At 40.7% G+C, this 26,165-nt stretch overlaps 1 protein-coding gene across 15 annotated transcripts in view; it reads left to right on the forward strand.

The window, feature by feature from the left end:
* The window catches only part of ABLIM1 (actin binding LIM protein 1), a 182,419-nt gene that overhangs the window by 125,840 nt on the left and 30,414 nt on the right, over window positions 1-26,165 (forward strand). For all 15 annotated transcript variants that reach the window (XM_021399863.1, XM_021399858.1, XM_021399860.1 and 12 more), the window contains 5 exons: window positions 4,024-4,111; window positions 7,852-7,910; window positions 17,331-17,408; window positions 20,202-20,357; window positions 24,891-24,926. In XM_021399863.1, coding sequence (XP_021255538.1) covers window positions 4,024-4,111; window positions 7,852-7,910; window positions 17,331-17,408; window positions 20,202-20,357; window positions 24,891-24,926 — 417 coding nt within the window. The remainder of the gene's footprint in view (window positions 1-4,023; window positions 4,112-7,851; window positions 7,911-17,330; window positions 17,409-20,201; window positions 20,358-24,890; window positions 24,927-26,165) is intronic.

Below are 26,165 nucleotides of genomic sequence, written 5' to 3' on the forward strand. Positions count from 1 at the left end.
TGAGGAGGGCTGATTCCAGTAGTCTAGCCTGAAGGGATTTGGCCAGAAGCATTACTCACGGCTTTGCTTTAAGGAAAAATTACATTTTGAGCAGCTAATAATTGCCTTGGTATTATTAATAACTAATGGGTATAATAATACTGTATGCTGATGAAATGAGCACTAATAAGTTGCAAAGTTTAATACCATCCATCTGCTAAGGGATATAATAGCATGACACTGGCAGTCACTGTTGGGATGCTGGGAAGTATTTTTGTATAAAAACCAGAAAGCAGGCCTGAATTAACAGTGCAAGCGTTCATAGCAGCAGGACAGCTGCAGTTCTGGCTTGCCCAAGAAAGCACAGCCATCAATGGAAGGCTCTGAGGGTCTTCCATGTCTCTTGCATGCAAGTTGTCACTCAGATTTAGGGTCAGGGCCTCACGCTCCATTTCCCACGTCCCCTCGTGTGCTGCTCTGCTCCGGCTGGCAGGGGCTGCTGGGGGCTGGGCCTGGGGGCAGCTCTGACATCGCTATGAAGAGAAAATCAGTAGAGATTGTGAAGTCCTTTGGAAGCAGAGGAGCTGCCCTTTTATTTTTGTCTCTCAGCACCGACATTTGTGACTTGCTGGACAGATAAGAGCCTGGGAAAAGCGAGTGGACAGCTTGGGCCAGGATGTTTTTAAAAGCAAATGTTGGTCTTACGAGTGTTTGTGCTGTTCCACCCGCCTGTGAGATCACAGGAGCCTGCAGAGAAGGAAACAATGGAATTTGATATTATCCCCAACATCAAACAGGGTGAAGGGTTCTTTGACCTCTGCGAGTAATTAAAGTAAAGCTCCACTGAAAAATGGTAGGCTACTGCTGCAGTTCCTGTTTTACAATTCTTGGTATTCCTTAAGGGGTTTGAAGATGAGGCTCAGTTATTCTTTGTGCTGCTCCTTGGTCCTTAAGAGAGTTAAGAAATCAGGTCATCCTCCTCGAGTCGTGGTGGAACTAAATATTTGATTAGACTTGTCAGTCAAAGAGCCATTACACCTCTTTATAATAAAAAATAAAATACTCTTTAAAGCACACTTAAAGCTACATAGCAGGGTTTTTTTTTTAGTGTTTAAATGATTTTAGAAAAGCTTTCTGCATGTTTAATAGCTGCTTGTCAGGTGATTGCTGCGATATCTTTGAATGGAGAGTGAGTGAATGCAGCTGTGCAAATGTAATGCAACAAAAATGCACTTAATTGTGTCTTTTGGCCAATAAAAATGTCTGTTGGTAATTAGTTCTTCCTGTACCAGACCCACTGGCATGTGAGTGCTCCTGGTGGGATTCTTGTTATTGTCCTTTCTGGCTCTTGTTCACTGTTGTTCTGAAAAGCAGGCAGAAGTGAAGGCATGAGTAATAGGAAATCTAACGCTCTCACGTTTACCAAGGAGGAGAACATTTGTTAAATCGGACTAGAGCTCTGCAAGCCCCCAGAAAAGAAAAGTTAGTCTTGTGGGAAGTAGGGGGACAGAGTTAGGCAAGGAGTGGTCTCTAAAAATGCAGTCATAGCATCATTGAGGTTGGAAAAGACCACAAAGATCATCTAGTCCAACCGCCAACTCCTTGATTTTGAAGTCCTGTGGTGGTGTGCTGAGAGCTGTGTGTGCTTGGAGCAGGTGCTTGTGCTGGGTTTCTGGGGCACGGTACATCAGCTTGTGTATAGCTGAGAAATTCTGTGCAGTAAAGTAACTGTAAGGGATTTTTGGGCGTGGAGTGAACTGTTGACATTACTGAATGTGAGTTTAGTAGCCTGAGAGCTGGATAAGACCAGGTATCTGAATGCTTCGTCCCTTGTAGATTCAGAAGCTTTCCCTAGTACTTTGTAACTGTGAACCGATGGATCAATCAATCACACTAGTAGAAATCACTTACCAAAGTTGTGAATTAACTGCAACTTAAGGAATACAAAAATCAGAAGCCTGGGGGCACTGGCAGAGTAACCACACAACATCCAAAGAACGAGCAGCTTTTGCTTATGGCAATTGATGCAGCATTTGATTAAAAGATGGGGGTGATCCCATCTTCTTCCTTCTGTCCTAAAACACACACCTCAGGGGCCAGGATGGAAGAACAGCGGCTGAAGCCATACAGATGTGAATACATGGCAGTTTTTGTTGTCCACATGCCATGGTGCTTTCCCAATGTATACGTTTCTACTGGATCTTCACTGCTGCTTTATCTGATAATATTGACGTACAGACATTTTGGCAGTTAACTGAAATTAAGGAAGGTTTTCACCACAGTGTTGTTTCAGTCCTTCGTGTCTGGGCATTTGGATGACATCTCGTGAGATGTGATCTGATTCAGATGGGTTATCTCAGGGGTGAATTAATAATGATATAGCAGGATCTGTGCTCTTTTCAGTTCAGACTACATAGCTGCTTAGCTACCCCACTGAATACCTTTTGATAAGCTATGAATTTTATTTCAGAAAATTTCACGTACCTACTGAAAAATTGAGCTCTGTAATGCAGCAAAGTTATTCTTTAGTTGGATTAGACAAGCAGAGCCCAGAAATTTTTTTCCTATGTTTCTACATTTCAGTTGCATTTTTAAGTCGTATTCCTGTTTGGAGAGGATGCTTTCCGGCAGTGATTCAGTCCTGTGAGGAATTTTTAATATCTCATTGACTGGGAGCAGTTCCCAGGACATCAGACTTGACACATTCTTTAACGAAATGTGCTTGAAATTACTTTTGACAAATAGATCCATTGACCTTCATTTTGCTGAAGAACTTCAGGAATGCTCAGAAGTTGGGATTATTTTACCAAACACAGATAAAATTCCTGCTCCTCTGCATATGTGATATTGATTATGCAAGACAGAAAGCGCAGAGAAGCGTACAGGCTCCTGCTAAGTGCTGAACTGTCTGAACTGGAGACTGCCTTTGAACCTCATTCAATATTCACAGCCTTATGCTACGTACAGGTGTTTTGTGTATGAACATCTCAGTCCACAGGGAATGAGGCATTCAAGGTTAGCTTGTTAGAAAGTCAGATGCGATGATTAAAGCCTTTTAGAATCGCATACTTGTCACTATTTTGATGTTGTTGGTGTGGGGGGGGTTAATTTTTTTTTTTTCCGTTTCCATTTTAAAAAAGCCTAGCGTGGACTTCACTTGCTTAGTTTCTGATGCATTGTTGCTTTGCTCTACTAAGGAGAAGAAATCAAAATTATGTCTGTGCCTTCATTTTTCCTGTCCTTGTAGGCCTGAAATCTGATCAGCCTAATTTATTATGAGTATCAGTGTATTTAAGAGACAGAACGACTCAGTGGATTTGGATTTGTTTAACAGGATCTAGAGTAGTTAGTATCTTTGGGTTAACAGTTCAGACAGCTCAAGCTGTCTGCACCCACGAATTGTCTGAAGTCAGGCATTTGTGAATTAAGTTAATGGTCCCAGAAGCTGCTCTGGAAAGCTCTCCCTCCATTAATGTCCAGATCAGCAGCGTTGGGAAGACAGCCAAGGAATGCAGTGGCAGGTTGGAAACTGTCATTTGTGGCTTAAATTTATCTGTAACAATGGAGTGACTGAGAAAATACGTGATGTCTGCAGGATGGGGAGGCAGAGGGTTTACACAAATGTCTGACTGTGGTGTAACGTTCATTGCTTTGGACCTTGAAGTGGAGATTCAAGAATGTGTGGTGCAAAATCAGGGAGAACAGATAGATTGGGACACAGACTCTCAACTGGATGTGTTTAAAGTGCAGATTACCCAAATGGGAAGGTGTGAAGAGGAAGGGCTGTTCTGGTCATATTTCTTGCATCCTTTTACCTCACATAGACACTGCTGCCTTCTGCTGAGGGCAGGATACTGTACTAAGTAGATCTCTGGATTGAAGCAGTAAGGAAAGTGTTTCCCTGAGCTACCAGCACATCATCAAGACAATATTATATTGTACTGGGTGAACTAGAAGGAAAATGACAGTGGTCCACCAATGGATAATGAGTGCTTACAAAGCAGTGCAATGTACTGATCCCTCATTTCCCTTTTTATTTTTTAGGCAGGTGACAAGCATTATCATCCCAGCTGTGCACGATGCAGCAGGTGCAACCAGATGTTCACAGAAGGAGAAGAAATGTATCTGCAAGGTAAAAATGTCTCTAGAACAGAACTAGAAAATCAGACTTTGTAATTTTTCTGTCCAAGACCTCAGCAGTTTATAGCTGTCCTGTGTAATGGGTGCAGGGAGGACTGTAGCCTTTTCTTCATTAGAATGCTCTCATGCTTTTTCACCTGGAACTCTTTCACTGTATTAAGTGTCCATGATGGTGGCCTTGCTACCTGCTCTCCCAGAAGGTAGCACTTAAACTGTTAAGCTGCAGTTATTTTTCTAACTTGCTGTAGTATTAAGAAATGTTCATAGAAGTACACCTATGCAGGCCAGAAATCAAAGTGAAAAGACAACTACATATCGGGAATTTGTATATTGTACTTACGTTAGAAAACTTGCTTGATATACCTGAAAGAACTGTAAAGAGGTAGGAAAGAAATGATGAAAGTGTCTCTTGAAAAACTGGAGAGATTCCTTCTGGAGGAATTCCAAAATAAGATAACATTGTTAAGAAATTCCTTTGAAGCTGACTTGTGTTATTTTATAGCTTGTCCTCCCTTGCAGTCCATCTTTCTCATCTCTCACTGACCTTGTAAAGAGTCATCTGACTCCAGCTGTGCACAGAATTAGATACATGGCTGTGCAGCAGCGCATCCTTGCAAAAGCAAGGAGAGGCTGAAAGAGGGTTGGGTAGGAAGTACTGCTTTCTGATGGCAAATCTGAAAGATTAATTTGAAAGCAGCAGTTACAGCACCTGACAAGTGTTAATCTTAGTTTCATCACATCACAGAATGATACAGTACAGACAGAGAACATGATGAGCAGATTAATTTAGAAATCACATTAATAAGAGCAAGGTGTGAACTGGTAAGAACTATTCACATTGACTGGGCACGCTGTGGTGTAAATTTTTGCAGATCTCGGTAAGACAGAAGGTGTTACTCCTACTTAAACCAGGCTAGATTGTGTTCCAGCATAACTTGAGTGTTATGTGAGGAGAGACCCTGTTCCTTGCCCTGCCATCCTTCTCTCCTTGGCTGCGTCCACTTCTGTGGCTGTGAGTTCCCGTTGTTCATGCTCACTCTGTCTCAGGAGGAGCAGCACAAGTTTTATACAAGCTTTATTGTATAAAGCTGTTTTCTGACCAAGTGTTATTGCTGAGACTGCCCTTTCAAACCTTTCCTTTCTAGATTCAGCGTGCTTTTAAGTGTAGGTGACCTAAAAGTCTTTCCTGAGCAAAGCTCTCAGCTGAAATGGATATGCTGACTGTGCCCAAATTGTTTCCCCTAGGGTGCAGAATAACAGCCTTCTCTGTAACAAAAATACACCACCACAACACTAAAGGTAGAACAAAAATTGCGCTATTGATTAAATATATGTAAATATGAAGCTTCCTTCTCATTTCTAATTGCATTCTCTACTGATCATGAAAACGCAGTGTTGGCATCACTTTGTGTAATAGAGGAGTGTGGTAGGTTTGTGGTGCAAAAGCAAATCTGCAAGAGAAAAACAGCTTTCTTCAGTGTGTAATTGAGTTACTGCTTTTTAGAGAACTGTATGTTCGATCAGCGGTATGTGCAAGGTAAATTGAATACATGAACGTGTTGGTTGATGTTTGCCAAGTAAGCAAACAAACATATGCTAAGAATGGGATTAGCTACTATTTGCTGAATTGTTTCCAGCAGGAAGAAGAGGGGCTATGCAGCTTGGGAATTTGCACAGTTCCAAACATTTTTAAATAGATTGACGCTTTTGGATGCTTAAGATCTACAAGATGTAATTGGCTCAGAGTTGAGGATTGTAAAAAAAAAAAATAGTTACATTTAACTTCTTAAGCCCGCTCAATCTGATTTGGCTTTTAGAATTTCACATTTTTAAAACTTCTCACCATTTTGTGAAAGAAAATTCACAGTCGTTAGCTAAGTTCCACTGTGAACATGACACGAAGACTCTCTTGCATTTCTTGTTCCCTTTGAGCAGCTCCAGGATTGTCCAGAGGTGTCCCTAAAATTGAGCTAATGTGCGCTAACTGCTGCCTGAAAATACAGTGGCAGCTTTTTTTTTAATATATAATAGGAATGGTTTAATAGAAAAGAAACTGAGGTACAGAGGAACAGAGAACATTTCTCTCAGGGTCACGCAACCAAATTTAAGACCTTACACCTAAACCTTCTGACTCTCGTTTCATCAGCCATATGTATCAGCATTATACGTAGAGCTCACTTCTTCCTGAGTGCTTGGATGTGTTTAACCCCCTAGCAAATGCACAGGCCGTGCTTCTCTCCTGATCTTGTCGGCGCTGTGGGGTCCTGGCTCGGAAGCTGCTGTTTGTTTACAGAGAAGGCTCTTGGTACACTTCCCCCTGTTGTCCGATCGTTCCCCGCTGCCAAATGCACAGTTATCTTCTTCCTCGGCTCAAACTTGAAGCCAAACTTCTCAGACTGATCCAGAATCACAGTGTTCTCTCCGGCCTTCTGATGATGATGATTTTCTTGTGTGCTGCTGGGAAATGAACATTCCTGCTGCTCTTCACTTCTGCACAGGGCCATATAAGGGCTGTTAGAGTAAAGCATCCAGGGCCCTTGATCCATCCCTCTCACTGCCTCAGAGGGTGGGGTGTCCTCTGGCTGTACTTGAGCTAATATTCACCAGCAGGAGACCTGGACTGCCCTTTGTTTGGTTTCTTTGTGGACAGAGTGAAAAGGTGAAGTTCCCTCCTGCAGACAGACAAGGGTCATGCAAGGCTTTGTGGCTGCTGGCTTGAAGTCTGAATTTGACTACGGCTGCAGTCAGTGTTAAAAATCAGCATTAGCTTCTGCTCTATTTCAGATTGGCTAAAAACCTGCCAGCAGCTTCCCAGCAGTAACCATAGTTTACGTTCTGTTCCAAAGCACTGGGGAGGGTTGGCAGTGCCCCTTCCCAGCCCATGGGCACAGCCAGATATTTACATTTCTGCAGTGTGAGAGAGAATCCCATGTTTTGGAACACAGACAGGGGAAATGTTGCCTCTCTGGGAGGATGTGAGACTGAAACTTGCCATGAGGAAATGCCAGTGCAGCACATGCCACTGACCTTACAGAGCAGGGCACTGAAGCAATGTGTTTGCCAATGCCAGGTATAGTACACTGTTTTTTGGAGAGCCACCTTCACATAATTTGTGCTGTGTGTCATTCTGGCTTCATTAGCTTGATGCAGCAGGTGAGATACAGCCCTGCCTGCTGTGCTGTGAATTTTCTGTTTTGTTCCTAATAAACATTTCCCGTCGCATTTTGCAGGGAAGAGGTGATATGAGTAATATTTTACAGTAACTAAGCACAAATACTGCTCAAGGAAATCACAGGATTTAAACACTAATAGTGGACTTGTAATTTTTATGCATGGTGCAGTACAAAAGGGGAAACCAGGTCAGGTTGCCATGGCCCTTGCCCTCCATCCTTACCAGAAGGACCCTCCATCTTTCAATCCCTCCAGCTGGTGCTGCCTGTTTTCCTTGCTGTTTGTTTACAACTGTTCGAGTTTTAATTAAGAAGCTGTACTAAGTGCTTTGATAGCTCCAGCAAGAGGCTGCTGTAGGTGGACCAAGGATTTGGAGTTTTTTTTGTTTCACTTGTATTTCCCATGAGCTGGGATTTAATGTGAAAGGCTTGCATAGTTCATACAGATTCACAGTCTGATTCAGTGAGGGGGTTCTTTTTTCGTGACTAAGTTCTCATGACCAGAAATCATCTGCTTTACTCTAAATAAGGATTTTTTTTTCTTTTTTTTGTGTCCTCCAAGGTTCCACTGTCTGGCATCCCGACTGTAAGCAATCCACTAAGACTGAAGATAAGCTACGGGTAAGCTGAGTTTGTGACAATGACATGCTGGATATTTTACACACCTAGTAACTGAACATTGTGTACAAAATGTGATTTTTTTTCTATGATCTTTGTTGCACAGCTGTCACCACACTGGCAGAATAACTTTGGCAGCTCTTCAGAGATATTGGTGTGGTTTTTAGAGTCATCGTCTTCAGTTTCAGTGTATTCCCCCCCAGATGGTATAATTTACCGATATACAGATATGCCATTGTCTCTAAGACAGATCATCATATATCTGAGTTATTGGGCAGTGGAGTAAAATGTGAACACGACAAGAGCTGTGATGTATCTTAGTATTTTTGCACATCTGTATAACTTTCCAATAGTTGTCCCTTGTTCTCTGTAGGTATTTACAGCATTTAGCTGGGATATACTCTATTCCTTTGCCATCCAAATAATCCCCAAAGTGATCCTAATTTGAATGCCCGGAAGGGCTGGCATCTTTGGGATCATCTCAGCATACCAAGGAGAACTTTCTGGATCAGATCCTTGATGGGAATAATACTGCACTCATTACTTTCTTCATGAACCAGGCAGCTTTAAGCCCATATTCACTAATTTGCCTTCTGGACAATTTACTGTCTTTGATATCTCAATTGTGCTTTTGAACTTTGTTAATTTTTCTGACTATTAGAGAATAGAATGTTAGAGACTTCATGCAGATCAAATGGCTAGAAGGTCTGTCAGCCCGGGAAAATGAGAGGTACTGGCATGGAGATGCATAGATTATCCTGTGGGTTGTGCTCTGCGTGTGGGTCATTCGCAGGAAGCCTAGTCCTTTAGAATCGATTCAGGTGACTTTTTCTGTGAGTTCACTATGAACGTAGGTAACATACTAATATATTTCTCTTGAGCAGAGTTCATGTTAGCATGGGCTGTACTGATAGTACAGAAGCAGAACTGTCTGTGAGCAACCACGTGATCTAGCAGGACCAAACATTGCTATTACCGTCCAGTGTTTGCACGTTATCCTGTTCTGACTTTTGGTATGATGGCTGACAGCTGCTTTTCTCAGTGACCATCTTATCACAGCGTAAACCAGCTTTAGCTTTATCATTTAAGAGACGTAGTTATTTTCAGAATAGATGTAGGATTATTGCACTTCCCAAGAAGCAGACAGATAGTTTATGCCAATGCTCAGTAATTAGAAGCCACATAGAGAACTCCAAAAAATTAGATTGTTTCCTTACTAAAGTAATTACCATAGTACTTTTTATGCTGGTCTGAATTTTCTTCCCCATTTAACAAGTTGAATGTAAGACAGTGGTTTGGCCCAGCAAAAGTGTCAGAATACTTGTGCTTCGCAGTGAATGGTTGGGGTACAATAGCTCTCTCTTGCATGGACCCAAGAGCCTTGTCAAAGCACTCCTGACTACACTGCTGCCCTTATGAACCTTCTCTGAGCTGACCTTATAACTCAGTTGGCTTATTTCCATTCCCCATCAAAATGACCAAAGACTTCGAATATTTTCTCCTTTTTCCCATCAGACATTAAAACATGTGAGTCTTCCTCTCTCTCAGGTAATTTTAATTGAATTCATCCACCTGCAAGACTTCTCCTAAGTGAGTTTTTCTATGAAATTCAAGACAAGTGAAGTGGAAAAAAGTGCTTAATAAAGGGGGAACACAAGAGATGTCATTGCATAGCTATCCAAGGTCACCTTATTCCTGGAGATCTTCCATGCAGATGTTTAATATGTCTTGAAAGTTGGAAATGTACAGTGCTGAAGCTAGCTGGAGAGGTTGAGAATTTTTATCTTCAACTTTACATTGCAAAGAGTCTGTACCTATTTTGGTGCAAATTGATTTAAAATCAGTTTGAGTTCCCTTGGCCATTTGAGTTCATTTAGATGACTTTGCCAAATGTTTCTGCTTACTCAGACGAGAGCAATAGCAAACAGGTAGGTACAGAAACAAATGAGACTGGGAAATTGTGTATTTAAGCACGTCACCTCTCAGTTGTGACCTGTGGCTTGATTCGCCTTCAGTTTCTTGACTGCATACATTTAGACTTGATGTAAGAAACAGAATTTGATTTGTCAGTTCTCAAATACAAGATACAACATCTGTCGGGGCAGGACTTGATTTTCAGGTGGTTCTGCCGTTGATAAGGCATCCTTGCTCTGTTGGGTTTCCTTGTTCCCTGTGGAGCAAAACAGAAGAAAATGCCCTTCTGTTGTGGAAGTCATTGTATAAGCTTTCAGCCAGTTCTGTTTTCTCTCAGTAACTGAATTGTGATATAAACTAATCAGTATTTTAGCTGGTCAAGATCTCAGACTGAGTTCAGAAAAACAATGGTTGATTACAGTATTCCTCCCACTGGATTTTCTGTAGACATTTATTAAGTCAAAACAAGTAGAGGGTAAAGCAGCTATATGTACATAACTAGAATATACATTGCTTAGGTTCAACTATCTGCTTGTTTGTGATTTTACAGGGATCAGCAAGTAACAGATACTATAGCACACAGCTTGTTATCTATCGAGTAGTCATTTGTAACTTGTGACTTGACTGAAAAAGAGCTTAACCAATGGGCTGGGGAAACGGCTTTCCTTTTCACTCTTCTTTTTCCTTTTTCTGTTTCATGGCAGCATTCCTCATCTGAGTTCTTTTATCCAAAGAGTCTGGTTCTGCGCAGACCACGCTCTGCAGAGGTTTGCTGTTGTGTTTTCAGTGTTGATAATGGTCTTCTTTACTGAGAAGATTCTTTATCATTGTCACTTGCTGTGCTTGCCACTATTTCTGCCACACAGCTTTCCTACTATCACTTGCCACCCTGGGCACTGACTGTATTTTGCATCACGTAGTGCGGTGTTTGTTAATTCTCACGTTTTAAATTTTGTTTAATGAAATGCTTCATTTGCTATAGGAAGTTTCTCTTCTGAAACAAAAACTAAGAGCGCGAATGTGAAGCAAATGAAAAAGGTAGAAAGCATCTGACTTGGAAGAGATGGTTAAGAATAGTAACAATAGTTACTGTTGTAACAATAGGAACTGTTGTTACTACATGAACAATAGTTTGTGCTTTTTCCTAAGAAGAATTGCTATCAGTTACATCAATTTTGCTTTCCTACTTACTGATGAACTACAGATGAGGACTTCAGTTGACAAAATATCTGCAAGATGCTGGATTTGAACATGTCATGCGCGCTGCTCAAGAGCATTTGCCTGTCCATAAGCAGCAGAACATCCAATTTGATGTTAGGAGGTCCTCCCTGTCCTCTTGATTCAGGGCTGCCTTTCCACTTTCAAACTTCCGTGCGAGTCTTTGCACTCAAGAACACCACCTACTTCCATTCCTTCTCCTCCAGAGCAGTGCTAATATATTAACTGTTACCTGCTCTCTGGAGGAGCATGTTGTTATACTGCATGCAGGCATACCTGAGGTAGCTTTCACCTGATAATGCAGTAGAAATAGCCATGTGTGATACTGTTTGACTTATCTTTTAGACCAGTGTAGTGCCTTCTTGTAGTCAGTTTAGCATACAGAAGTGTGAGTTTCCATTGCAAAGTCTTAGAATTAAAAATGAATCCTATCTGATGTATTAGAAAAATATGCAAGGAAAAATAGGAATGGCCCATGCCAAAATAAAGGTAGACTTCCTCACGGTGTAGACTGTGTAGCATAGAAGTAGCTTAGGGTCAGATTATATCTTCTTGTGTAAATTTAGTCGGCATTTAATTCTGTTCAGACATACGTGCTGACTCTACAAAGCGTAATTCAGAGCAGATTTTGGCTTCATGTGATCTTCTTCAGAGTAAACAAAAGATGCTATCATTGCTGTTGGTGTTAGGATGGGCCAAGGACATTAATCTATATGAAAACTTTAGATTTTAATTTTACCCATTTCGCTTGACACAAAACGCTTTTGCACATAGTAAGCGAGAGCATGCCTGATTAATACATATTATCTGCAGCTTTCTCCAAACCAGTGATTCAGCCTTGTTGGCATTTTTTTACTGCAGCATATTTCAGCAGAACAGAGCACATCCCTGGCTTGGAGACAGTTGGATCATTAGGAATGCACGTGCTTCAGAAATTCAGTTGGTATCCAGTGCTAGTGGGAAATAGGTTACAAAATCTTACCCAGAAGCAAGAATATAAGAAAATCTCTTAGATCTGTGACCACCTTTAACACTGAAATCAGGAAGAAATGTTGAGCCTCAAGTGAGCCTGCTGCCAGCGAGTTCTGTTGTGTATTGTCTGTTTCATTGCTAACATGGTGGCACGTTACTCTTCTGACGAGCCAGGAGAGGTGTATGTCTACTGCAGGTCTTCATCATATGATGACCTTGCTGATAGCTCTTCGGATGATGTATGTGACCTGGAGAATACTCAGTGTCTGATTCAAACAGAACTTCAAGCACTTTAAATGCCAATTTGATGCAGTGATTACATATCGGGCACTTAGGACCGCCAGCCCAAGAAAAGTTCTAAGCTGCTCAACTTGAGTACTGGAGGTTGTATTGAAATCAGGGGAAGGCAGGCATTTCACTAGGAGTTTGATGCCTAAGGCAATGGAAGAAAGAAAACAAAAGAGCATTGTGGAATATAAAAGAAATATACACATCATTTGCAATAATTGGTGTATTTTGCTATGGGCAGCTGTCTGTGGACTGAGACCCATATTTACAGGTGTTAATTGTTTGCTAAATGTAAGCAGGAACACAGCGAATTTGAATAACTTAATTATGGGGGAAAATGTCTTAAGATGAAAAATGACTCTAGTGTTTTTAAAACCATACTTGCTACCTATCTCAAAAAATCTTACTGATATCAAAATATCTTGTTATTTAAGATTTTTTGAGGAAGAAAACCAAGAATAAGAATGAAATATTGCGACTTCTGTGAGGAGTTTGCCCTTGAATTCATTGTTATGTACTTCCCACTTCATTTTTTCTGCCTTCCACTTAACTGACTTTCTGTGAAAGACCTTACGTTTGGTAGCAGCGTGCCTTCAGTGTTTGTGCTGAAAATACCTTTTCCTTTTTGGCTTCTTTTGTCTAGAAAGGAAAGAAAAAAATTGTCGTGCCTTATTAAGATATGTCTGTGTGAATTTGAACTAAACCTGTTCCTTACCTTTGTCTTGTTGTACACATACTGTAAATTTTTAAGGAAGGGAAATAATGACAGAGTCCATGCATTTGAAGGTAACACACCTGTCAGGAGTTACACTGGCAGACAGACACAATGAGCGCTGTAGCACTGAAGTACTTTCTTGGTCTTGTACACTGCCACTAAACATTACTGAAATCCAAAGGAAATCAGTCTATAATGAGCCCTGGTTCCACAAACTGAGTAACTTCTGTAAAACCTTGTTGTTGATGAAGCAGGTACCCACATTAGTGTTGTACTGGGACTGTCAGATTGCTTGCTGTTGCAAAGTTGTGCCTGCCAAGTAGAGTAAATTACACGCTGAATTTATTGTAGTTTACAAATATGCCTTACTTACAGTAACTTCTGAGATTTAGAGAATTTGTTTAAATTGTAATGCTCAATGTTATTAAGTGAAATCGTATTCATTCTTCTGCAGCTATTATCACCGCCTTGCATAATGAACTCTATCAAAAAACTAAGGCAGGTACTGTAGACAATGCTGACGATGCCTTTGTTAAACAATAGTGCATCTGTTTGGCCAGATGTTCTCGGGATCAGTTTTGATCTGTTTGCCTGCACTTGTAAGTTTTAATAGTGCATGATTCTGAACATCTGTACTTTGAAAAGCCACAGCGTCCACATTGCAGCAGTAACTGGATGATGTGAATGGCTCCAGCGTAGATGCTTTTATTTTAAAAAGTTACTTATTTAGATGTTGCGCCATGCATGATGACATGACAAACTGAGATAAATGCAGATGAACATGTCAAGCTTTGCGATCTAATGTTAAAATAATGAGTTAATCCATTTGGAGTGTATGCATGGGTGATACGATAACTGAGCACTGAAATTCGCCGTGAACCAAATAGGATGAGCATCGAGAGCATGACAGTTGGGGTTACCTCTGCCAGCCTGGAAATGAAGTTGGTCAAGAACTTTTGCATCGGAGACAAATGCATGAAATGAAGAACAAAAACACTGAAATAAGAGGTCTGTGTTAAAACGAAGAATACGGAGAAGTCTTACAGATGTTTTAGATACTTTGTGCTTTGGTTTCTTGAATGATATATATGAATTTCAATTGATTGAATTTCTGTTGTTTTTTTTACATACGTTCATATACTTCCTGTATGTGCTACAGGCATCCCATATTAGCGTATGTACTGATGTTATGTGCTTCTGGGTTGAGGAGGAAAGAAAAAATAAATGACTCTTACACAGTCAAAAAATGTGAAGAAAGGCCACACAGTACAAGAAGAAAGTTAGTTATAGCACTTAATAAAATTTTTCTTTAAATTCCTGTGATCAAAGGTGTCATTACAAAAAGCTGTATTTGAATCCCTAAAGAAAAAGCAGTCATGTATAGAATGTGCCAGGTCTGTTTGCAGAAAAAAAGCCAACAGAAGTTGCTGTGTTGCTGGGAGTGGAGACCAGGTGTCCCAGGCCTGCTGGGAGGGACTGAAACACCTCTAAATGAATGCATTCCTATTAAAGGAGGAGGTTTCCTCTCATTTCCTTGCCTGTTATCTTCAAGTAACGTGTGCATGAGATGCTCGTGTGATACCTCCAGTGAAGCTGAAGGTTAAATCAAGGTTTGCCCAATTCCAGTTTTAACCTGTGCTCTGATCAGCTCTCCTCTGCAATTGTCTTTAGGGGAAGGTGCAGATGTGTGAAGGCTCCCAGACCATATGGGAAGCAGCAGAGTAGGAAATAGCCATCTGCAGTGGAAACAGCCTGTCTTATTCAAAGAAACAGGGCCAAGTGAGGCAGCAAGGGTGAGAGCTGGTGTAGGAGTCCTCTTTTATGTGCTATTTTTCAGGGTTATATTGCAAAATCAAGCAAGATCCGGGAGTGGGATGGAAGCCAGTAGAGGTAACACAGAGTGCAAGGTCTGCTTGGATTCGGGTGCTCAGCAGAGGAGTGGTGTGCTCGGGTGGTGGCTGGCAGGGTGGCATCCTGCCCTGCAGTAGATGGGAGGTTAAATTAATGTACACAAGGAGTTAAAGAAAGTAGAAAGCTGGTTCTAAGGAGCATCATCTCTGGCTCATGGCCATGATAATGGTGTGGTAGAGAGGAGCTCTCTCTGTGATAGAAGCACAGAGAGGAACTGAAGAAGAGGTGCTATGACTTGCCAGCCCATCTGACAACTGCTCCAGTTCTTCAGGAAAGAGCACCTAAGAAATGTGTTAGCAGGGTGTGGCTTCTTACCATGTCTGACTCTATTCAGTACAGTCCCTGAAGTGACCAGCACAAGGGAATTTTTCTTTGCTAAAAAAGTTTTTAGCAGTTGCACTGAGAGGTGACTCTCTGGGTTGGAGCAAGAACTGAAAAATTCTTCTTTTCTGAAGTGATTACAAAAGAGCCGGAGAGAAACACATCCCAGAGGGTGTGCCACTTGAGAAGCTGGAGCTGGCTCCCACGTTTGTTTTCCTACAAGAGGGAAAATTAATCAGACAAAACTCCTAGAGTGTGTCTGCCAAAAGTAAAAGGTGACAGACACCCTTCACAGTACCTCCAGTTCGTAGTCGTGTTCCCTGTGTTGTAATGAAAACAATTGCTTTCCATAGCAACTGCAGCAATGTTACATGTGTCTCCGCTCAGCGGTGTGAGATGGCAGAAGGAAAGGGAATAAAGTGTTTCTCAGCTACAGCCAGCTTAAGTCTGGTAACGTTTCCATAAAACAAGTGGATTGTTTGTTGTTGGTTTAGTTTTCCTTTGATTGCATCATGGGAGGAGCCAAAGGGCAGCTGAGAAATTTCTCTTCTCCCTTTTGGGATTTAGGAATTTGCAACTACAGAGGAAAAAGGAAAGAAACATGCAGAGGTCCAGCTGAGAAGGCTTCTCAGACATGCTCCGTAGGGGGGTGGTGGCTGTGTCATTCCATGGCCACATCTGCCCTCTGTTTGATCTGGATCTTCACGTTTTTTGGTGGAACGTGTTCAAAGCCCTTTATTCCTTTGACCATCCCTGCATATGATGATTTCATTTCCACAAATGCAGTCAGAGAAATCCAATTATATGTAGTCCTCAGCATTTTTATAAGGATGATTCCAGTGGTTTTCCTGGGGATGTAATTCATGGTAAAAGGACTCAGAGAGCACTGCAGGATTTGATCAGGAAGTGTGTGCTGAGGGATGAGAAAGTCCCAGTAGCCTCGCTGTGTTCAATCCCAACATTTCCCCTAAGAAAAATCACTAAGCCAGGCTGTTAAGCCTTCTTTCTCTTCAATCAGTGACCAGAAGCTCCCTTAGTTCAGTGTCACAGCTGACAAGACTTAACTTTTAGTGATTTTGACGTATCCCACTGCACTAGTGTCCTCAGAGTCATCTACTGATGCATTATGCTTCATATTGCTTGATGATAGGAGTCGATTATTTGCAAAAATTGTTCATGGCTCTGCAAGTCGAAGTGGAATGTCTTTGGTTGACTTTGTGTGCCTGCTGCATGCTAAATGTGTGAGTTCTTGCCCCAATAGCCTGGGTAAATATTAAATAAATGGTTTTCAAATGTATAAATCTTTCAGGATTCCCACATCTCAGTGCTAAGTTACTCTCATAAAACTTCCCCTAGGGAGTCAGTATCTGTTTAATAGTAAAGAAATTCTGAAAAATCCACTTAATATTTGACAACTCTCGCTCTGGGGGGAGGTGACTGTTCTCCTGAATTTCAGTTTGCAGGACATTGTCATTAAACATCAGGAGTTTTTTTGATGCAAGGAGTCATGACATTTCAAGCAACAGTTTAGCTCTTAGGTTGCATCTAAGTCATGCTGCAGATGTAGGGAACTGCTCCAAGGATTTCAGGTCCTTCTACTGAGAAGGGCTGAATTCAATTCTGTATTCATAATGGAAATCCAGTGACTGAACATCTGGAAAGCAGTAACGTGTGTGCTCTGCTCCTCTCGGTACTTTGGCTGCTGAACCACTGGCTGCTGATCTGTCTTGCTGTTTGTGAACTAACGTTTTGATAAAATGACCATCCTGAACTGTATGGTGTATTGCTCCTTGCAGTGACTCTGGCAGGTGTCATTTGGATTTGTTCATTATTGTTGTCAGTCTTTCACACTATGATTTAGAAAACCTCCTTCACCTCTCACAACATTCCTTCTCCTGCAAAAAAAAAAAGAGTCTACTTGCCTTGTGAGATTGTGGAATTTGCCAGAATGCTTGATCTTGTGTTGATTTTTTTTCCTAAATACAGTTCATTTCAAGATGTGCACAGATTTCTCCACTTATATCCTAAGTTACCAAATGTGAATTGTTTTAGATGGCTCTGAAAAGTTACTGTTTGTTTTTCAGCCCACCAGAACATCATCAGAAAGTATTTATTCCAGACCAGGTTCCAGTATACCTGGCTCACCGGGCCACACTATCTATGTAAGTATTCCTTCTGATGAGTAAGATGCTGAGCACTTGCTTGGGCACAAGATATTCCGTGCTGAAATAAATCATTTTATGCTGCTGCTCACACCTTCATCCTAGTGGTTAAATTGTTAGAATTCTCATTGCCGTGACAAATGTAGTTTTTATTACTACAGAATTTCAAGAGCAGGGCAGAGCTTTTCCAGGCCAAGCAAACATTCAGCAAATCTCCTGAAATCAGTGGATGATGTGAAGAAGGACAGGAGACAGACAGATCAGTTGACTTTGTTAGATGTGTTATCTTTGCACTTCAGTGTGCAGTTCTTGAGAGGTCTGCTGTCAGCAGCTGTAGAACATGGGAAGAAGGGTCAGGCACATTGAAGGAAGCCTGGCTGATCCAGCACCTTTAGAAGTCAGATGTTTTGGCTATGGAAGGGAAAGAAGGGGGAAAGGGAGGGATTTGAAACAAAAAAAGATATTAAGCATCCTACTGTTATTATTAGACTAACAGTGCTGAAAGTGCAAAGCTATTGATATACTGTTTTATTTGTGGTTAATTGAGATATAGATTCCTTCAGTAATCAAGTCACCTCTTTCATAGAAGCTTACAATTATTAAGTTTGGAAAAGATGTTTTCCTCTTCTTGGTACCTTTTCAGCCCGTGTGATCTAAGAAATGACAGTTAGAAATGCATCAGTGGAAAGTTTGCTTAAAAATTCCAAAGCAATAATTATTTTCTCCTCATACCGCTTTTTCAGGCATTTCAGTGTTGTCAGTGCCCTTTTTTCTTGGTAGAGAAGTCTGTAGGGTCAAAAAAAGTAATCTGCTAATTCTGTTTTAAAGAGTGTGGAATAAAATGTAACTGGGTGAATAACAGAAGAGCTCAGCCTTGTCAAATTAGCTGTGTTTCCACACATATAACCTACACTTCTAAGAACTCACATCCATTTAAAAGTCCTGTTTCTTGAAAGTCCATATAACCTTTCTCAGCATGTAAAATGTGCTCCAGACAACCTGCACAAAATCCAAGGGAGAAGTAGAAGCTAAGGAAGAAAATGTCAGGAGAGCTAGTTAGTGAGAGTCCATTTTGAGGGGACCAAAGACAAAGATTCACTTGGAAAAGGCAGACTGCAGGGCAAATGTTCTTTTGTGTTACTGGTATTTCATACTGAATCACTGATTTTGTAGATAACCTTAAGATTATATAAGTGAAAACGTAAGGCATACAGATTTACTGGCTACATGCGTAATAATGCAGAATAATGCAGAAAAAAATATCAAAATTATAAATCTCAAGCCCTGAGCTTGAGTAGAATGCTAGTTCTTCAGTGCATTTCAACAACAGCCAAAAACAGCTAATATATTGCAAATGTTCACACTACGGATGTCAAACCACAGAGCGTGCCCTGGAGAACTGCTATCCTGCTGGTAATATCACCTGCATAAATTGTAGCTTAGGAAACCTCACCTGCTGCTGCACAGCAGAGTCTGTGTGGCAACCAGCGTGTTGGCCTAGATTCAGATCTTTGAAAATATGTATGGTAATTTACATTGGATTAAAAATATCCAGACATTAACAGCTCATTAACAGATTGCGGTAAAAAATATTATATATTCATAAACCTACCTATTTTAAGGGTTAATTGGCTTAAGGTACATTGTTATATCTGGTGAGTCAAAACCAAACAGATCTTACGCTATTTTTAGAAAGAGGATTTGCTAACAATCTCAGTCCTTGCTTCTCTGATTTATGGCATCACATAAGAATCACCAGGATGAGTGGTTGTTAGAAGAGCTTGGGAAGGTAAATGCACTTAAATCTAAAGATACTAGGTGAAGTCCTCAGAACAGAATGGAAGGTGAGTAGAAACAGATCAGCCTTATTTCCCTGTGCAGCCTGCTACTGGTAACTAAAATAGCTAGTAGAAGAGATGAAAAGCAATTTGAACGTATCCTTTTAGTTTTAAAAATAAAATGAATTTCTGTAACGTAGGTAAGAATGTACAATATATTTTTTTTTTGTCAAGTCTTCTTTTAAGTAAAGAAAGATATTAGATACATAAACAATAGGTAAGACCTCTTTCCAGCTCCTTCGGATGGGTGCAGCTGTCTTTTTGGAAATGATTTCCTACTTCCAGTTCTAAACTAGTTGAGAGCTCTTCGCAGCTCTAATGAAAGAATATTTGATGTTAGTACTACATATTATCCTATTATTAAGTAATATACACTTTAGTTAGAAGCTTGCATATAGATTGAGTGATGAATACAATATAATAATTTCAGCTGGGAGGGAATTTGATGCCTAGCCCTGGCTAGTCCTGCCTGCCTTGTTATTTCCTTGTAATAAGTTGTATTTCCTCTTGTGTGCAAAGTTTGAGGTTGACATTCTGTCTGTCGTCTCCTGCATGGAATCCTCTCATGATCTCCGTGATCTGCAGACATAGTTGATAATATCACACATATTACAGATGGAAAAATAAGAACAGAGGTGAAATGACTTGCCTTAGGACACAAAATGAGTCATTTGTAGAGCTGAAGTTTCCAGCTCCATTCAGTTGATAAGGAACTTTTGTGTTACATCTGTATATGCATTGTTCTTTCTTTCCTAAACTCAGAAAACACTGTGTGCTCTTGGAGAGGAGGCCCACTTGGAGAAGAACAAGAAGCAGTCGCTTTGTGTGTAGAGTGCCAATAAGGATTTTCCATAGCAACAGTGTGATAACAAATACACAGAATCATAAATTGTGTAAAATAGGAATTACCAGTGCATTTGTTTAAGTTAATTTATGTTCTGTCTTTGACCTTCAGGCAAAAGTAGACAATGAGATCCTTGATTACAAGGATTTAGCAGCCATTCCCAAAGTCAAGGCCATTTATGACATTGAACGTCCAGACCTAATTACTTATGAGCCATTCTACACTTCCGCCTACGAGGACAGACAGGAGAGACAGAGTCTTGGAGAGGTAATGAACCGACCAGCAACCCATTCTGCTATAAGCTTTACTCAAAGCCTGCTACGCTTCTATCCTCTTCTGAAACAATTTCTAATTAACACTCTCTAGTATTGTTGCTGCTGCTGTTCAAGGTGCTTTTTGTCTGTTTGATCTGGATTAAATGGGAGCAGTCATGATGATGCCTTATGTGGGGAAACTGCATAGTTAAACACACAGGTCTGCTTCTTGTCTGCATTAACACCAGCTGCTGGCAGAGGAATGGGGAGCAGGTTGCAGGCTGTCTGTGTGTCTGTTCTCATAACTTGAAAGGGTGTTCTGGTCTTTGGGTCCAGAACACGAGGCAAAAGCCGGCCTAGCCTTGTGCCATGTAGCAGGCACATTGCTATGGAGCACCAGTGTTCACAGCAGAATATGAGGAATTACCGTGATGTTCTGGGGCAGTAAAAGGATTAAGAACAGCTGGATGCTTTCAGATCGAGTGGAAATATATTTCTGGAGCACACTGCCATACATACAGGATAAAATCTGAAGTAGGTCAGGATGAAGTGCTCTTCCACCTGGAAAAAGCAGGTGAGTTGCAGTATGGAAATAGGTGCCTCACATTTTAAACTGCTGACATTTAGTAAGGATTCAACAAGAGAAGCCGCCACCTAACTTATTTCCTTAAACTTGTATTTAAAGGTAGCTTTCAGGCTGTAGGGTCCCCCACTTTTCTCAGGTGAATTTCTATAGCTGCAGTTACTATTTAGGTGGTTCCAGTGCAGGTCACGAAGTAGGTTTTGTCAGGTAGTACCAGAGGGCTGTAAATCTGACTTCCAGAATGCAAATCTAAGTGAGCATAGAAGTGGGTTTACTGATTTACAATCTTAGTGAATTGAGCATGAAGGCAAGGTGAGGAAAAAGGAAGTACAATAGATCATTCAGGCAGTGGTTTGAAGTGACTGGTAATCTCCTCTCTTAGTGACATATTCTACCCACCAACAGATCAGATTTACAGTAGATTTTGTACTTCGTTCTTTAATATTTCGTAGGGACAATATTTTAAATTATGAGTTATTAATATGAGGAAATTCAGGAGATGGTTCAGCTCAGGAATAAAATAAGAGACAAACAGATAAAAATATTACAGAAATTCTCCCTCAAGTTCAGATTGGTAGTAGGCCCAGCTGACATCTGATTCATAAACACTGAGATGCACTGGTGATCTCTGACCAGTTCCAGCAGATCTCAGCCATTCCACAGAACCAGCTACAAACACAAGTCTCGTGTTAACTCACGGAAGAGGAACTGATCTCACCCAGAGGAACTATTTATTAATCCTTGAGGGGGGTTGCTGCTCACTGATAAAGCTATATGTTGGAAACCGTCTGCCATTATGCTTTTTCTGGGGAAGAGCAAAAGCCTTTGGTGTTTTCTTACACTGTATTATCACCAGCATTAAATCTCATTAATTTATCGTGACTACAGAAATTTCCAGAAGCAAAAGAGCTCTCACCTTCTTTTCAGGAATGCTGGGTTCTCTACCTGATGCTGCCAGTGACTACTGTGACCTTGGGCAATTCACCTCGCCTCTTTGTACCTCTTTCTCCTCCCTTCCTTTTCCCCAGTGAAAGCAGAATCCCATCAGGGATGGAGTGATGTCTGTGTTTGTGTTGTCATAAATGAGTGACTCTTTAATCTTGGTATATCGTACATCAGTCACCATCATCTTTAAAAAGCAAAGGAGGTGACATGTTTAGTTGTGGCTGGGATTTACAGACTTTGAGCGAGTCATCCTGCAGTCTTTTTGGAAAGCATGTATACATAGAATCATAGAATCATAGAATTGCTCAGGTTGGGAAAGACCTTCAAAATCATCAAGTCCAACCGCAACCCAACCATACTACCCTAACAACCCAGTGATGGGTTGAAGAACCTGTGAGCTTAAAATTGTACCCTAGAAAGGCCTTTCACCACGATTAAAAAACAAACAAACAAACAAAAACCACCAAAGTCAGGTAAGAAAGATTTGTGTATGTACGAGGTGGGTGTGTAAGAGCCACTGAAGTTAACCCAGTAGTGCAGACAAACCTTAAATGCAGGGAGTGAGCTACAAGGAAATTGTGTACTTCTGATACAGAAAGTGACAAAACACTTTCTTCTTTATTGCAATGAAAGGGAAATGCGTTGAAAAGTTTCTCACTAATAATCTCTCATGTTCAATTAAATACAGTCTTGTTTTTCTGGAAGCCCGTGATGAGAAACGCTTTCACACAGCACCATCTAGTGGGAGCTGGATATTTCAGCTAAAAATCCGGGTTACTTGAGTGACAGATTCACTTTGGCAGGTGCATCAAAATGGAGCAAGCGTCTTACCTGGTAGTTCAGTAATCAGGAAGTTAATGTCAGGTCAGTGCAAAATGCCAGAACTGATATCATAAGGTGACACCTGTAAATAAGGCCAAAATATTGCTTGCCAAAATTTTCCAGAACCCAAAACATCCTGTACACCTTCAGGTATCAGAGCAGCCCCTTAGATTTCAAAGTGACGGAATATTGAGCCTGCTGCAAGGAGTAGAAATATTACTTTAAATTTGGTCAGTACAAGTTCTCTACTTGTTTATTTTTGTTTAGTATTGTTTAATCTGGACTCAACACTTCAGTGTTTGCACTGGCTTGCTATAAGGAACGGAGCTTTTTCTTTGCAGTCTACTGCAGAGTGTATTTTCAACTGACTAGCATGAGGATTTCTGTGATAGACCAGATTTTAAAAGGCCCCATAAGCCCTGAAGAACCAAGCATTGCGTGGCAGACCCAGAGCCTGAGATACAGCGGTTCTGTGCATGCTGAAACAGTAAGTTCGCTGCACAGGGTAGTGCTGCTTCCCCAAAAGCAACAAAATGAGGTCAGATAGTGATGGAGTAGAAATACCTGAAATGTTGGTTCTGGAATCAGCAAGTCAGTTTCTGGGTTGTGTCCCAGTCTTAGACTCCTCTGACTACCATTTGCAGAAGACATTACCTGAGCCTGTAGGCAACCACAGCAGGCTATGGAAATTGGTTTATTTACTGTAAAGCATGGAATACTTGAATAAAAATGTGGGAAAACATAGCACAAAATGTGCTCTTTTCATTCTCGCGTAAGTTCAGATTAGTTCTCAGTTGTTTTTGCAGAGAATTATACTGGAGAGAGCTGTATGTGGTATGCTTCCTGTGGTTAGCAAAGTTGTTGTGGTACTGCCATTAAATCTACAAAGCAGTAGTGGCTTGTTGTATGGAACTTGTGCAGTTGTAAGGATTAAGAAAACAAGAAAGTAAAATAACTGTAGGGCTTTGATGGACAGCCAGGGAGCAGTCTTCCGCAAGCTTTATGGAAGCTCGCTCGAAAGGAGGTGATCTGTACCCAAATCCAAAATGTTTCTTCTTTGTTTGGATACTTTGCATTCACAGCATCACCAGTTCCATGCAAGTAAACAGTCTCATGCAGCGAAGTGTAGAGGTGAACATTTATGACCAGAAATTGAGCATACATTTTACACTAACTACTGTTGTATATCGTTATTGTAATTAGGCTAGAATCACCTGTTCTGCCTCAGAGATGTGATCTTAACAGCTATCTTGTTCTATAATAATTGTGGTCTTATTTGAAAGCATAATCTCTTGCCAAGTTTACTCTGGCAATTAAATAATATTGAAATGCATTGCATAAAAAATAAATATTTTCAGTCGTGATCTTCCAGCTTCAAATTGTCTTATGATAAAAGATATATAGCTGGTAATTGTACATAGCCTTTGTAGTTGTTTGTACCACCAACCTCTGCATGATCTTCGAGTTGGTTTCTAAAGATAAGTCTTGCCTTGGTTTCTTGGTTTCTATCTGTAATAGAAACTGTAAATACTGTGCATGTTTCTGACCTCTGGCTTTTGCATGGTTCCTTCAGAATACACGCTTGTAATTCCTGTCAGTTCTCCATGCATGACTATGGATGAGCAGAAAGCTAGCTTAGAGACAGATCATATCAAAGAAACGATGATATCTGTGTACTGTTTTGCATTGGGGATGAAATGGAAAGCCTTGAGGAAAAGCAGATTTTTGCCAGAGTATGTGTACTGGAGGAAAAAATGTGCTTCATCTTGGAAGTTATTTTGTATTTCTGATGCCATGCAAAGCTTTAAGATTATTTACTTCTAATTTCCACTTTAAAGATTTCTTCGTAACAGGCATGCTTATTAAATTAATAACCCTTTCTGATTTTGATCTCTACAGCTATGTTTTAATTACCGCAATGATTAGATGGCTGAGAGATGTCGATGCATGATACTGGACTGAATTAATCACGCTTATAAAGATTCTCCCAGAAACTTTAAGCACTTCAGTGATTGATGGACCAGCTCCTGAGCAGTGTGGAAAAAGCAAGATGCAGCATTACGATGGCCTCAGTAACACCTACAGTGCCGCTCTGCACTGCTGTATAATGTCCTTGTATCTGCAGCAGTGTTTGGGTTGCCATTTTCAAGCCATGCAGTGATGATTCTGTAACCTTACTTTCTTATGTCTTTGCAGTCTCCACGGACATTATCGCCTACCCCTTCTGCAGAAGTAAGTGTGGTGAAACCTCATCTTACCATGATTAGAGTTACTCACTTCAGCAAACGCAGGCGTTGATTTTGTTACCGGTCTGATCCATCCTTTTTTTTTTTTTTTTTTTTTTTTTTTGCCATATAGAAATGTTTTCTGATCTCTTAAGAGGAGAACATTAAGTTCTCACTAGCAGATTGTACAAAAAATGAATCTGGTGCCCCTGCCCAACTGTTGTCTGTAACACAGAGCCACGTGTCCAGCAGAGGTCACTTCTTAGACACTCATCCTTCTGGTGACACCGACAGGGTCTCAGGTGGATGACTTAATGCTGCTCTAAGCATTTAAATAATAGGGTTGCTACTAAGACAGTTGTAGTTCTACCTTGCAGAAAACATAGCTATGGTTTAATTTGCTTTGGTTTTGTTCTGTTTTGACCTTGGAACTATTTTAAGTGTTACAATAGCATTAAATATTGATACAGTCATTTATCAGAATACTATAGATGCCATTGCATAAGTGTTACCATTTTGGGAGTGGGGAAGTGTTGCTTGTTTGCAATATAAAAGTCACAGTGATTGCTACATGTTAAATTTAAAAAAAAGACTTTAAAATTTGTTGTAATTCTTCATGCATTCAAATTGCTCCCATCTCTTTTGTCCTGTTTTGGTTTGCTTTGTGTGTGCTTTCTCATTTTGTTTGGCTTGGGTTTGTTTTGTATCGTTTTCCAGGAAACTGAGAAGATTAGGTTTCACTATACAAGAAGGGGTCTTGTTTTCAGAGGGGAGGGGGCGGGACAGATCTAATTTGGATACTGCAGACCCTTGTAGCTAGTTGAGACAAATGGTAAATGAAGCCAGGGATAGCTCTGTGCTGCAGCTGTTCAGTTCTTACTGGTTTCCAGCTGATCTAGTTGAGGACTGACTCACGTATCTTGTGCCGTGTGCTGCAGGACAAGGATGCTCTGAATGCAGCTCCCCTTATGGAGCCATAGGAACATGGGGAATCTGGGCTTACAGAAAGTGTAATAGAAATTACGCCGAGTGACAGGCAGAGTTGGAACCTTCTGAGACTGATCTCAGACACTGGCTGTAAAAATGCCTTCGGAGCAGATGGTTAGATTGCAGTAATAATGAAATAGGTTGAGAGCTTAAGGAATATATTTTTTTCAGTATCTTCTGTGAATGTTTTCAGATCCATGAAAGTTGAGTGCTGCTAAAAGCAAAGTGTAATGTGCATTTATATTTTTTAATGAATTCC

The sequence above is a fragment of the Numida meleagris genome, chromosome 5, assembly GCF_002078875.1.
Source record: "Numida meleagris isolate 19003 breed g44 Domestic line chromosome 5, NumMel1.0, whole genome shotgun sequence".
NCBI classification, from domain to species: domain Eukaryota; kingdom Metazoa; phylum Chordata; class Aves; order Galliformes; family Numididae; genus Numida; species Numida meleagris.